Source organism: Akebia trifoliata, chromosome 1 (genome assembly GCF_017979445.1).
Source record: "Akebia trifoliata isolate Shusen 1 chromosome 1, ASM1797944v1, whole genome shotgun sequence".
Taxonomy (NCBI): domain Eukaryota; kingdom Viridiplantae; phylum Streptophyta; class Magnoliopsida; order Ranunculales; family Lardizabalaceae; genus Akebia; species Akebia trifoliata.
The window spans coordinates 17,479,736-17,494,329 of NC_141375.1; the positions used below are offsets into that span (position 1 = coordinate 17,479,736).

General features: G+C 36.6%; 1 protein-coding gene across 2 annotated transcripts; it reads right to left on the minus strand.

Moving 5' to 3' along the window:
• Positions 1-326: 326 nt before the first annotated feature.
• On the minus strand, positions 327-12,096 carry LOC147410797 (uncharacterized). Of its 2 annotated transcripts, XM_086440212.1 has the most exons (3): positions 11,450-12,093; positions 9,482-9,679; positions 327-932 (listed from the first exon to the last, which is right to left on the minus strand). In XM_086440212.1, the coding sequence occupies exons 1-3, from the start codon at positions 11,945-11,947 to the stop codon at positions 522-524; spliced, it is 1,107 nt and encodes a 368-aa protein (XP_086296338.1). In that variant the 5' UTR covers positions 11,948-12,093; the 3' UTR covers positions 327-521. The 2 variants fall into 2 exon arrangements, with proteins under 2 accessions (XP_086296338.1, XP_086296349.1); XM_086440223.1 differs by lacking the exon at positions 9,482-9,679 and having other exon boundaries at positions 11,450-12,096.
• Between the last annotated feature and the right edge of the window lie 2,498 nt (positions 12,097-14,594).

The following is a 14,594-nucleotide window of genomic DNA, read 5'->3' on the forward strand; positions in this document are numbered from 1 at the left end:
TAAACATCTAATGGCGTCTGATCAGGATCTCTTGCACTCCTAGTATTTTTACTCGGGATTTTCTCCATACCCTCAATCTTGACTCTTGGGATGATAGGATTAAGGATGGATCAGAAAATCGTTATGAGAAGCACCCGACAACTTATCCCAATTCAGGGTTTCCTAAACAACCTGATGCACTTAAACCCAAAAGAAAGTGTTTAAATCATAAAACAATCAATAACCTTCTTTGGAATCTTAATTCTTAACATAGTAAAAATTATTTAATATAGAATTTTCTTTCCATATACCCTATTTACTTTTGTATGGTAAATTAGCAAATCAGATTGTATCTTAAAAGAAAAACCTGTATTATGGTTCCCTTAAGTAATTTCCACCAACTTTATCTAAAATTTACTCAATCTAACTAGCCAGGAAATCAATGAGAAAATTTATGGGTAGAAAAAGAAATGAAATTTCAGATATAGTGGTTGAAAAGCACTCTTATTTACATATCTTAATTACAGGAACCAGAAATCTTTCTACCACCTTTTGCCAACTTTCAGATCTTGAGCTGGGCAATCCCTAGCCCAGTGTCCAGACTTACCACATTTATAGCATGTGCCCGATGTGTCAGACGACCTTACTCGTGCATCTACTGAAGAAACAGAAGAAGGATTGGGGCAATCCCTAGCCCAATGTCCAGACTTACCGCACTTAAAGCACGTGCCGGATGTAGCAGACCTTCCTCCAACATCAATTGAAGAAGTAGATGAAGGGTTGGGACAATCCTTGGCCCAATGCCTGTCCTGACCGCATTTAAAACAGGAAGAACCACTCGTACCACTGTAGCTTTTGTTGTTTCCATCATTATTCGAATTACTGTAAACCTGTGAAAAACTTGTTTGCAGACCAGTTTCATTGCACCATTTAAAGAAACCGCAAGAAAGAACCTGAAAAGCAAAGAAAAGACAAGTCCTGAATCGTAGATTTAGTATGTATAGAAAACAATTATAGTTGCATTAACTACTACATTATGAAGGATTTGTTCTAGTTAACAGGTGAATGTGGAACCCTGACTCAAATCATGAATGCAATAAAAATAATAAAAATAAAAAATAAAATGCCCATGGAACACAGCATGATTTAACATGGTACAGCAGTGCCTACGTTCACGATGATATAAGAGCATTCAATGTTCAGTACTTAGTCATAGCTCACTAACCAGTTTTTCTGCACTAAGTTCTTGGTTTTTACTATTAACAAGGACTATTTTTGTGAATGTGAGATAGAGCTTCCCAAGAATGCAAACTTAACCTCCTAGATCTCCCCACAGCTTACTAGTAATTTGTGCATAAAGAATGCTAGTACTTCCCATCTTTGTCGTTAATCCCCACCAATAGAGAAAAAAGACAATGGAGATGATGACAGTGCTGATGTAGACATTCTGGGGACTACTATTTTCGGGTTTGCTCTCTTGATGAGAATTACTGAGAATAACACAAGAAAGTACTATATTTAGTAAACAGAATTCCATAGATGGTTATCGAGTTAAATTCCATTGAAAAGTGTGACCTTCGAAATTCATAAGTCGTCAATACAAGTTAAGGATTAGATGGTCCCCTAAAATGATAAATGACTTTTCTTTTCAGATCTCCCCTTCATTTCTGTCATTTATTTTTTCTTTTAGGTAACAATAGAATCACATTGTAAAAACCTTAAGGAAAGAACTTGTATTTATGATTTCATGATAACCACATCATATTAACCTAAAGGGAAAAATATGTATTCAGATCAACTTCTAGATATAATGTAATAACGATTTATATTACAAACCAGACCAAAAGCCAAGGATGGATACAAGAAAAGATGTCCACATTCTAACATATTTGCTAGACCTAGAGATGATAAATAGGCAAAGATGGAAAGTCAAGTAAATTGGCATTCCCTTTTTTTCCTTTGATTCATTTCGAATTGATACGAGTGGGTGGTCTATTGTTTGCTGGAGTTGAAGTGGAGGTGCATTATGACCATTCTCGCGTGGTTTTTATTCTTTCAACCCTTATTTTCTTCTTTGAGATTCTACTTGGCATTTCATATTTTCTCTGGTTCTAGGTAACCCAGCTTCTCAATGTTGACTCCCTCGTTGGGTTCTAGGGATTGACAAAGATGGTGTATGAAAGTGTCTCTCTAAATTTATGGTAATCACAAATGTACTTGCCGTGGTGATTATTATTTTGTGCGACATCTGCCATGAAAGAAGCTAGAAAAATAAGTTCAGAACTCTCAGTCGAGCCAATACATGCTTATCTGCATTGCTTCAGATTGAATGGTTCTTTCCTGGCCAAAACATGAAATCTAAAAGAATAGAACATAAATAGTTGTAATAAAGAAGACAATTGATTTCACCCACTGTTCCCTGGTTTCTTCTCTTTGTATATATAATGATTAAACACCTGTGAGAGAGATATATATAAAATGATTGAGCAACTGTGTGCGTGTGAGAGAGAGAGGGAGAGAGAAAAAATTTCCATATTTTTTCTTTGATGGCACTGCTGCATTTATGAGTTGCAATAGATGCTCAACAAACAGCTTGGCTTAAGCCTAAGCCATTTGGGGAAAAAATCTTAAAAGAAGTGCCATGTCAACTACATTTAGACCATAGATTTTTGTTGATGAATGGTAAATCTTTGGTGTAGAATTGGGGAAGTAAGAATTAGGAGTATCCCTAATTATAAGGGTAGTATTGTCTTTATCCCTTTTTATGTCCCTTTATGTCTATATATTGCGGCATGATCATCTTCTTTAAGGTTAGGGGGGTAAAAAAGGAAAGACGATAAAGTTGTAGCGGTATTATTCGAAAATGGGTAGAAGGGTAAAAGAAATAAAGTTGGAGGGGTATTATTAGAGAAGGACGAGAGGAGGAAACAGAATAAAGTTGGAGGGTATTATTGGAAAGGGAACAAGAGAAAACGCAATAAAGTTGAAGGGGTATTCTTGGAAAGGGAAGAGAGAAAAAGAAATAAAGTTGAAATCATTCCTCAAGATTTATACAAGATTGAATATGAACCGCTCTTCATAGGGCATAAACGTTAGGGGAAGACAACTGTTGTGTTTTATTATATAGATGTTTATGTACGCTTTGGTATTTATATTGGCTTGTAAGGGCTTTATTGGCTAATTAGTACTTTTTAAATATAAACAGATGAGCTTAGGGATCATGGGACACAACTCCAATGATTCCCTCCTCCTTGCAACAAACACTCAAAAGTTTTTTTTTTTAATAAGCTTACATTTTATTGAAAAGGGGTACGAGATGGCCCCGAAGTACAAACTTATCAAAAAGAAGCAAGAGCCACTTAGGCATCCTTTAAATTACAAACCATATCCCACCTAACAACGAAATCCTCAAAGAAAGTTCCTATAAAAATTCTATAAAATTTTCCAAAAAAGAACAGAAGACCCAAAATGAACAATAGTAGATCATAAATTGCGAGTTTTTTCCCTTCAAAAATGCTTATATTTCTCTCCTTCCAAATTCCCCAACAAATGGCAGACAGGGTAAGACTCCAAAGGATCCATTTCAAACTTTTAAAAGGGTTACTCTACAATCCCCAAGTCTCAAAAAACTCCTTAATAGACCTCGAAAAACAACCCTTCAAACTGAACAGGCCAAGGAAATGAGCCCCAACCTTGTGAGCAAGATCACAATGAATGAGCAAATAGTTCGCCGTCTCTCCCTCCCTTAAGCATAGCAAGCATCCATTTGGGGTTTGAAGACCTCTTATGATTAACTGATCCAAAGTGGTGACTTTCTCCAACGACGCTTACCACACAAAAACAGAAACCTTAGAGGGTACTTTAATACCCCAAACAAAAGAAGTTGGGAAGGTGGAGTTGGAAGAAGGAAGCTTTGTAGCGTACATAAACCTCACCAAGTAAACACCATCTTGCCTGCTATCCCAATGTATAATATCATCTATGTCCGCGCATATAGTAAAATCCTCAACCAATTCCAAGAGCCTTCCCATACTAGCGAGCTCCCAATCATTGAAGTTTTGTTTGAAGCCAAAATCCCAAGACCTAGGCATGTTGTCCCCCACTAGGAACTCCACTATAGGCCTCCCCTTTTTAGTAGAGACTGCGTAAAGATCCAGAAATTACCCCTCCAAAGATGTCTTCCCACACCACCTGTCTTCCCAAAAACGAATTTTGTTGCCCCTCCCCATTTTAAACTTAACTCTCCTATGGAAAGCGGGAGTTCTCTCCAAAATGCCTTTCCACACCCCGCATCCATATTTTTGTTAAAATTGGTATGGGAAACACTTCATTAGATAATCCAATATTACAAATCACAACGATTAAATTACATAGGTCAAATAACTTGGAATGATTTCAGTCAGAGAAGATGTATATTGAATGACAAGGTAGACTCGGTTACATCAATGGCAATGATGAGAGGCTAATTAGTCTGATCCAACCCATGATTAATGGGAACAAGAAAACTTAATTGTAATGCCTTGGTTATTATAATCTATGCGACCCTCGAGAGTAGTAAAGGTGTTCATCTTCTAAAGAAAATTAAAGAATATGAGATTCAAATATAAAGAGTTACAACTTATACAAATAAATAAATAAATAAAACTAAGTAAACCGAACTAATCCATCTATGGCTTCAAGAAGTTGGGACATCAGATTTGACTTGGCAACCTATGGGAGCTCCGGTCCAAATTCGGATTAGACATTCATGAGGTTCAGGTAGATCAAGTCTCCTTTTATGGGTTTAGGGCTTTGAACTGAATTTGGTCTATCGATTTGGATCTAAGATTTTAACTGTAGTTGCTATCTAGTTTTGTGATCTAGGAATCAGGTATGACTCTGAATTCCAGATATGAGTCAGTCTTTCACCTAGAACTAGGTTTTGGGGGTTGGGTTATGGAAACCGAACGTCTTAGACATCGGATCCACCCAACTAAGTTGTTATCTACTTGGTACATTAACTTGCTCTAGGGTTGATCAAATTGGTTAATAACATGCAAAGCTTGATATTGATATGAAAATAGATATGTACGTATGAAAAAATTAAGCAAAAGAGATCATATCAACTATGGGGAATTTTTTGGATCTCCCACTCCTCGAGATTTGTACCAGAATTAATGCTTCTCTCTAGTATTCTTCTCCAATAATCTTCTAAGTTTCCAGTCGTCTTCTCCAATGAACCTTCCTTTTCTGGATTGTCTTCTCCGTGATCCTCACCTGAAAAGACACTAGTGTGATGTCGACTAAAGAGCCTCTAACGATCAAGTCCGTATTTGATAAAAATTGCAAAGGAATGAGAAGAAAATTAAAGCCAGAGAATTATGTGTGGTTTGTGCCTTGGGTTTGAGTGGGAAAGGCCTCCCTATTTATACAGTGGGCTCTTAATGGGGGTAGTAAACTTAGTAGTAACCACTCACTCATGTTTTCTAGCATTTATGACAATAAAAGTCCATGATGTTTTGACGATAATGAGGACACACTCCCCATGATTCTTGTAACCTACATGAGGAGTGGCCTTAAATATGCAACTGCTCCAACTCGGTGACTGTTTAGTTCCTCAAGTTGACTTAGTCGAGTTACGTGTTTACAACTCTTTTGAAAACCATGTGTGTTTTACCTTGGCAGTAAAGCATGTTGTAATGATCTTTTCTACTTGGGTAGCTTTATGTTGACTAGTTATAGTACTTTGCTACGTTGCTAGTAAGGTAGCTTTACATAATTCCCTTAGTGTATCAATCTTTTTAGAGTAATTCCCAAAAATAGTATTAGCAGTAAAAACAGTAGTAGTATTAGCTTCTGAGCAAGAGCGAGAGAAGAAGAATATGCAGTAACATCAGCTATTGAGTAAAGAGGAGAAGAAGCAATAGCATCAACTACTAACCAAGAGCAAGAAAAGGAAAAAGAGAAAAAACAATAGTTGCTGTTACTGCTGATAGAACTTTGTCAAATCACTTCAAGTATTTGACAGAAAGGTCAGCTCCCTGATGAAATATCAAATCACCTATGATATACGTGAGAAGGGCCTGTTCCCATATGAAGGCCAAACCACCTACAGATTGGAGAGAGAGGGGTCAGCTCCCACAAGGAGCAAACCATCTACGGATTGGAGATAGAGATGCCGACTCCCATATGTACCATGGTGAAAGGAGAGGGGTCAGCAAAGGAGGCCGAACCACCTTGAGGGAACAAATAAGGGGTTGGCCAAGGTGGCTGAACCACTTTGATGGAGCAAGAAAAGGGGGGTCGGCCATAGAGGTCAATCTGCCTACATTTTCAAATTGGGTTACAACTGTTGGGGATGCAACGTCAAGGGTTTGGATTTTAGAAACATTGCCATCATCGATAGGGCTGTCAATGGATTGGGCCTAGATCGGATCAAGGTTGATTTGGTACCGATCCAATAGGTATCGGATCTGGGACTGATATGATAAATATCGGGGCAGACCCTTATCAGATTGAGTTTCTTATCGGATCTAATATTAAGATCCAGATCCGATCCATTAACAATTAGATTGGGTCCAAATCGGGTCAAACCTGATTTTATATATCAAATGTAAGTAAAATTTATATATCTCAACAAATATATAGTATAATTTATATACATTTTAACATATTATTGGATTGGGTCATTATCAGATCGGGACATGATTGATCCAAACCCGATCCAATAAGATATCGGATCGGATCCTTAACAGAGTCCAAACCATCAATCCAGACCTGGAGTTATTGGATTGAAACGAATCGGATTTAGGGTCTGATCCGATCCATTGACAGCCCTAATCATCAGAAACAAGCCACACTAGAGACAAGATGATAAGTCAGGAAAGTACAAAATAGGGTGTGTACAGATGCCTTTCTTTGGTAGAGGATGCAAAACATATGAATGTCAAAACCAAAGATAACATATTTATAGGCTGACTTGACAACAAGTCGGGATGTTCGGATCGTAGACTATGAATTACCCTCGAACTAATGAAAAAATGTCAAGTCCAAGCATATAGACTCTTGCTGATGATAATGGAATTTTTTTTCCAATAAGCAAAGAAAATTTATTTAAAAAAAAAAAAAAGAAACTAAGTGGCTAACAGACACCTTGGTATAAGAGGACCTTAAAAAACAACAAAAAGAACAAAAACTGCACAAAGCCTACAAAACTCAAGACTTGCATGATGGCCCCCAACTAAATATATTGAACTCTTCAAAAGCTACAATTTCATTGATCACCACCTCTTCTCACTTAAGCTCTTCGCCTTGAAAAACTCTACAATTCTGCTCAAGCCAACTGCCCCAAAAAATGGCAAAAGGCGTTAAAGACAAGAGGATCAGTTTCCTCGTACTGCAATCTTGAAGGTACCAACTTTGACACAATTGCAGGAGAGAAATGGGAAAGCACCAAGAGACATTAAAAAGTAAGAGGAAGTGATTCCAAACCTTAGCAATGAAGGGACAATGGTTAAGCAAGTGAGTAACAGATTCGCCACTAGATTTGCATAAAAGACAGAAGTTTACAGAAGTTATTCCCCTAGCTATGATATTGTCTGTAGTGAGGATTCTGCTGAGAACTGCTGAACACACATAAAGGAGATTTTTTAAGGAACTCTTGGGTCCCAGATTGATAAAGAAGGAAACTATGAAGGAGTTGTGGGACCAAGGAGGCATAAAAAGATTTTACTGAAAAAACACAGGCAGTGCTTGCTTCCCAACACCATGTGTACAGCAAAGTGCTGTGATGTGTGAATAACATATGCAATACATGCAATGTATGAGCGGATACAGCTTAGATGAACTAAAATACTTTGGTTTGATTGACATTTTGAGATGGATAGAAGATTGGAGTCCCCCATATTTATTCAAAATTTCTTAAGACTTCAAAGCAACTCCTACAATGTTCTAGTTTTGTGTTGACTCCCTGTTTAGTTGCATCAACACTACATGACCGGTAAATAATAAACACTAAGGGACTTTCTCTAGAATATAGTTTTTTTGCTAAGCAAGCAAGGTGATTAGTTCTCGACATGAAAGTTGGTTCAATAGGGTTTGAACCTAGGTAGTGGTATCAACTCTCCACGTACCTTTCCCAATCAGCTAAGTTGGCACCTTCGACCTTCTCTAGAACATATAAACAGTTACTTCACCAAAACTTGAGCAAACAGATATAGACTCGAAGTTGATCCTTAATGTAAACCAATCGTAACTGAGAGCAAATCATTTATTCAACCTTACAACTTTAGTTTGTAGTATTCAGAATCCAAACAACATGGTTTCCTGAACTCAACTGATCATTGCTCTTATAATATTCGATTTATCGCCTTCTCCATTTACTGTAACTCTAGGTAAAAATAACACTTTTTCTATAAATAGTCACCTCCTACTTCTCTTTTATGATAACCAAATAACATTTTTTTTGGCTATGATCACATAATTACATATCAATAAGTATCTGTTGGAAATTTACAATTAACCATTACAGATGTATAAATAAGTTTATTAGATATGCCCCAACACACAAAAAGTGTCTATTCTACCATTATAGCTTGGCCAGAAAATAATATACAGTTCAAGAAATGTTCTACACTTTAAATTAAGTCACTTTGTTAATCGTTCCTTGAGCCAGGATGATGCAACAAAAGGAAGTAATCTGCAGAAGTTCCAAGGGTTCTGCAAGTTGGGTGGTTTAAACGGACCGACCTATGGTCATGCAGAAGTCACTTTTAGGATTAAACAGGGAACATATTTCGAGGTTGGTTTTTCTTTTACCAGGGATGTTTTGAGGTTGAGCAAGACCAGGTTTGAAATTAAATGTTAATGCGTACTGACTTATAGGGTTGCTGTAGAGACTAAAAAAGAAGGAAAAAACTTATGTACAAGTATTGATGGATAGAAACATTTCTGAAGCGACTACAAATTTATAGGTTTCATCTCCTTCATTTTTTTAGTGGGCATAAACCCGTGTGCACTTTTTAATTTAGTGCGATATGAGACACATCATATACTTGCATTTATAAGCCATCTACTCAAGTGATTGTACATCAAAGCTTATTTAAACAAAATGTATCATAAATAGAAATGAAGGAGAAACTTCAACACCACAAGCAGGGCATTTCATAGTTGCAAATTCAATTTAGCATACAATAAAGTCATTTGTTCGGGATAGAAATTAGACTGATTATCAAATTGTTCTCAAAAAGCATATTCTTGAGTTTGATAAGAGTGGCTTTCCTGACTTATATTGTGAAAGAAAACCATGGACAAGGTTCTAAAGGATTTAAGTAGGGAGAAAAGACATTTGATCTAAGTTTTGGAGGTTTTGCCACCTCGAATAAAGATCTAAGAAATTTGTCCGTCTCAAAGTGGTTATTAATATAATATAAAATTAGTTTAAATTTTACTTTCAGATTTGTACCAATAATCCAGTCATAACCGAATGTAAATTAAAAGTTGCAGTTTTATATAAACTCCATACCTGGTTAGCTGGACAACGGTAAAACTGCTGACCCGCATTTTTTCCAGTCTTTGCTGTCAAAATTAAGCACGAACCTGCACCACATGGACACTGGAGTTCTGGGAATGAAGAATTGGAAGTATAATTTTGGGCCCCACTAGATACAGAACTCCCAGACAGATTGTCACACCACTCAAAAAATCCACAGCCTCCATTTTCCTGGGTAATCATAAAAAATATCATAGGTCACTGCTATACAATTTAAAATCTATTTTTGCATGGAACATATTGAATATGAGCATCAATAGGTTTTAATAGAACAACCGACTTTCCCTTTAGAGATGACTCTAAGAAACATATCGATGATGTATCATTATTACCATCTCTGTCTTAAGCCATATATTTGGGTAGTCCACATGAATATTATTTCATCATTCAACTTTATCTAAGCTATATCTTCACACCCTAACATGACTTTGAATCAATGAATCCAAATGCAAGTGAAATGAAAAGCCAAAAGCTCAATTGGAAGAATAAAACAAATAGCATTCTAATTGACTGAAAGACAGCTAAAGGGCTCACTCAGATAATATATCATCATTATCTAAGTCTTATCCGAAAGATTTGGGGTCAGCTAAATGAATCTTGTTCCTTCATTTAATTATGTTAAGAGTCACGTCTTTCGCGATTAGAAGTGAGTTCATATTTGCTTTCACTACCTCAATTCATGCTCTTTTGAGTCTTCCTTTTGCTCTTTTAGAACCTTCCAATTATTTTCCCTCTAACTAGGCCTTAATCGGCCTTTTGAATATGCCCAGACCATCTCAACCAACTTTATTTTAATCTATTGCCTAGTGGGGTTATTTCTACATTTTCTTGAAACATTTATTTCTAAATTTATCTTTACTACTTTTTCCACTCATCCATCTCAACATCCTCATCTTTGCTAAGCTCAATCTATTGACATGATGCTTCTTTGCCGCCAACATTCAGCTCCATGAAGCATAGCTGGTCTTACTACTGTCTCATAGAATTCTTCTTTTAATTTGGTTGGTATGCGTAGGTCGTATAGTATTTCAAAAGCGCACCTCCACATTAATGATCCAACTTTGATTCTATGGGCAACAACTTCGTCAATCTCTCCATCCTTGTGCATGTTAGGGCAGAGGTAATGAAAATGGTTAATTTGGATACTTCTAGACCATCAATTTTACTAAACATTCCTCATCATGAATGTCAGCACCAAATTTACACTCTAACATACTCAATCTTGGTTCTACTTATTCTAAAGTCATTGGACCCTACTAATTTTAGCATTATATTGATTCCTAAAGTCTCATCAACTAATACTACATCATCTGCAAAAAAATATACACCAAGGTGTCTGCTCTTGAATATGAGCAGTTACTTCCTCTATTACTCAGTTTATATAACTAACAAAAATATTAAGATCACATAAAAATGTTCAGTTCAATACTCTATAAACATAAAACAAAATTACTAAAACGAGATGAAATTAGATAGAAACATTCTTGCAATCTGCATACAACAAGTTCATTATATAAAAAAACTGTTTTCTGCTAAGCAAGTGGGTTAGTGGTTCCTGGTTAGAAATTAGAAGGTGGAGGCGGGTTTTGAACCCAAGTTGTGGTATCACCAATCATTTTAACCAACGTAGTAAGCTAGCACCTTGTTTCTTCTTCTTATTATTATTACATAATCAACCTTGAAATTCTATCGAAGAAATGCAAAGATTTTCCTTCCAAACAGATAATTCAATGTAACAACAAAGAAGATTAATTGAATGCAAATTTTATTTCCTTCCAAATAGAAAATTGAATGCCACATATCAGAAAAGCAAATCTTAATTTGAAATCATAAAGCATTAACATTGGGACTTTGCAAAATAATAAAAACCAAAACAATTAAACCAAGGACGGATCAAATAATAAAAGGCTATTAAAGAAATTCTCAAGAACTGTATATTACCTCTCTAACAGGGCACCTATAAAACTTACGGCCTCGATTCTTCTCAGTGTTAGCAGTGAGAACCAAACAATCTCCCAATCCACAAGCGCAAGACTTATTGTCCACCAAATCATTAGCATTCCCTCCAGCTTCAACACAATCACGAGCCCAGTGACCTAATTTGCCGCATTTGAAGCAGGCGTTAGTCCCTCCATCTGCGAGTGCGGAGAAATTCTCAGCTACGACCTTTAGGGCTCCTTTGGATCTACTTTTGAGAGAATCGGAAGTGGTTTTTTGCCAGATAAGACTTCTGCTTCCTCTGAGAGCAGCTGTGTATGCGCCTTCTTCTTCTGTTGCTGCTGATCTGTTATTGGAGATGGATATGGTTTCGTCAACATTGATGATCTTCCGTCGCTTGTTTGATAAAGCGTTAGCCTCTGCTGCTTCGACTAGAGAGAGAAAATCGTCATCAACCTCTACTGCGTCGTCTGCCTCCATCATCTCTCGTCTCTCTCCCATCCTGTTCTAACGTTATTTGTTTTAATGCTTTGTCCAGTTTTCCCGCATTTTTCATCATCGAGAGCGAGCCACGCTTTCTGGAGCGGTGGAGCCATCTATTGTCGGTCAGTTGGGTTACCCATAGATTTTTGTTTCTCACGAAATCAAAGAGAAAAATAAAAAACGTATTTCAAATCATTAAAAAACCTTTTTGCATTTAAAAAAAATTAACAAGTTACAAATTTATTTCATTAGTTATAATAAATTATTATATTAAATGTGAAGAATATTATTGTAAAGCATTAAGGGATGACACGTGCCACATTGGGCTTATAAACGAAAAGAGAGCACCAAGGTCCTTTATCCAAACCCCAAACAAATAGGGATGGACTGATGATGGTAAAGCTTGGATTAACGAGAAAACGAAATTTGACAAGTCGGATAAGAGAGATCATCACGACAAAGGAAGATTCAATCAAACAAATCCGGATAAGAGAGATCATCACGACAAAGGAAGATTCAATCAAACAAATCCTCGAAAAGTTAAGGATTTGGATATGACGAGAACAAAGATTTGTAGGAGAATGCAAGATCCCTAAATAGAAGGAATGGATACATATGGAATCAAGGGTAAATACACTCCTAGTGAAAGGAAACTAATAAAACGAATAATGATGAATTTAGAAAGAAGATCGTGAAAGATCATACGATTCGAATTCTATAAATACCATCGTATGTTACAATATGAAAACCTTCATTATTGAACTATTTAGTTGATTACTTGTGCATGTATAATTAGTTGTTAAAACGATGTTCATCCTACTGAGTAACATTTTTCCGTTACTCACCCTATCCTACATTTCAAATTATTCACTTGTTGATGAGCCTACACATGAGGAGTCACTCAAGGAGGTCCCCCTTGAAGGTTATTCTAAGGATTTGTAACCTCCATCAGCTTAAGGATTTTCTTAGTATTTTAGTAGTTGTATTTTAAGGAGTTGCATTTAGGACATTGTTATCGCGCAGTTTGTTTATGGATTATAGATTTGATGTAGTTGATTGATGATGATTAGTTTTCACTTTGTTCTGATTTTTAATTTATCGGATATTCGTGTCACTATGTATATTTTTATTTCATAAGTATCATTGTCTATGATTGTTCTATCAGGATGTGCGTATATTTACCTCATACCTCAAGATTCTAATTGATGAATCCTCGAGATTTGTGTTGGAGTTTCGGGGTGTGACACTTGGTGTCAATACTCAATATTAATTCCGAATGGAATGAGAGCTCTTCTGTGTCTAGAGGTCTATTAGAGTCTAGATTGGAGAAAGGATCAAGAATAATAGAAAAGTCCTTAAGGGAATTAAGTACGAGACAATAGTTATTTGAGGAGTTAACGAATTGAACATAATTAAATGAAATACATTTGAATACATAAATACTTGATGTACAACTAGTACTCTGACCAGACTTTTGATGAAATATCTTTCAGATTTGAGAACTTATAAAGATTGTTTAAATTGCAAATCTTATAAGGTGGTAGGCAAAAGTAGGCCAAACAAGATGACCCGACTCACAGATGTAGAAACATCTGAGTCTAAACAACCAACATAGATGGAATTGATGGTTCAAGCCATAACTGTACTTTCCCAAAGTCAGACAAGATTGGAAGAGAGGCAAGCTAAAATGATGGAAGACCAACTGACTTTCATGAGATAGATAATAGGGATGTTGGGGGGATAGAACCAGTTGGGTGCACATACACTTGAGACTATCCCGGAGCAAGACATACAACCACCCCCATTTGTAGAGATACTGAGAGGTATACAGATAATACGACCACCTTACCAAGGTCATGTAGGTACTTTTTTTAGAGAGTACAAGAGTATGGAGCCGGGCACTTTGATGGAACGACAGACCCTACCATGGCTAAGGAGTGGTTGCAAAAGTTTGACAAATATTTATGCACCACGGAATGTTTAGACACACAGAAGGTTTTGTGTGCCTCTTTCATGCTTCAAAGAAAAGTAGCACATTAGTGAACTTTGATAAAAGACAATAAATCAGGAATTCAAAATAGTAGGGTGATCTTTTAAATAAAGTTCCTAGAGAAGTATGTTCCCGTTAGCGCTAGAGACAAGAAGATGATGGAGTTTGATCGGTTGACATATGGTAACATGACAGTGAACTAGTATGAGTCCCGCTTTACTCAGTTGGCTCATTATGCTCCTCAGTTAATTTTCACCAACCAGATAAAAGTAAAGAAGTTTGTTAGAGGGTTGAAAATCACCTTCAAAAGTAGGATAGAAGCCTTTGAGATTATTAACTACTCCAAGGTGGTCACAAGAGCCCAAAGACTAAAGAAGGCAGATGAGGTCATCAATACGTAGAGTGTGAAAATGAAGACAATACCTCCATCGACTAAGAAGTAAATGATTCATAGGCCTAATAGTTTAGGGCAGCAATGGGCCAGTCAACCATAAGGTCATAGTAGTATTCAACCCCAAATATCAGCAGACCAGTACTTGTAGAGGGCAGTAGTACTAGTACAGGGTCGAGGTCATATTATTCGATCACAGAGTCAGATGACTAAAGGCCAAAGACAAACTTCGTGGCCTCAGGTTCAAATTGCCAGACCCCTACTATTGTCACAAAAGGCACTTA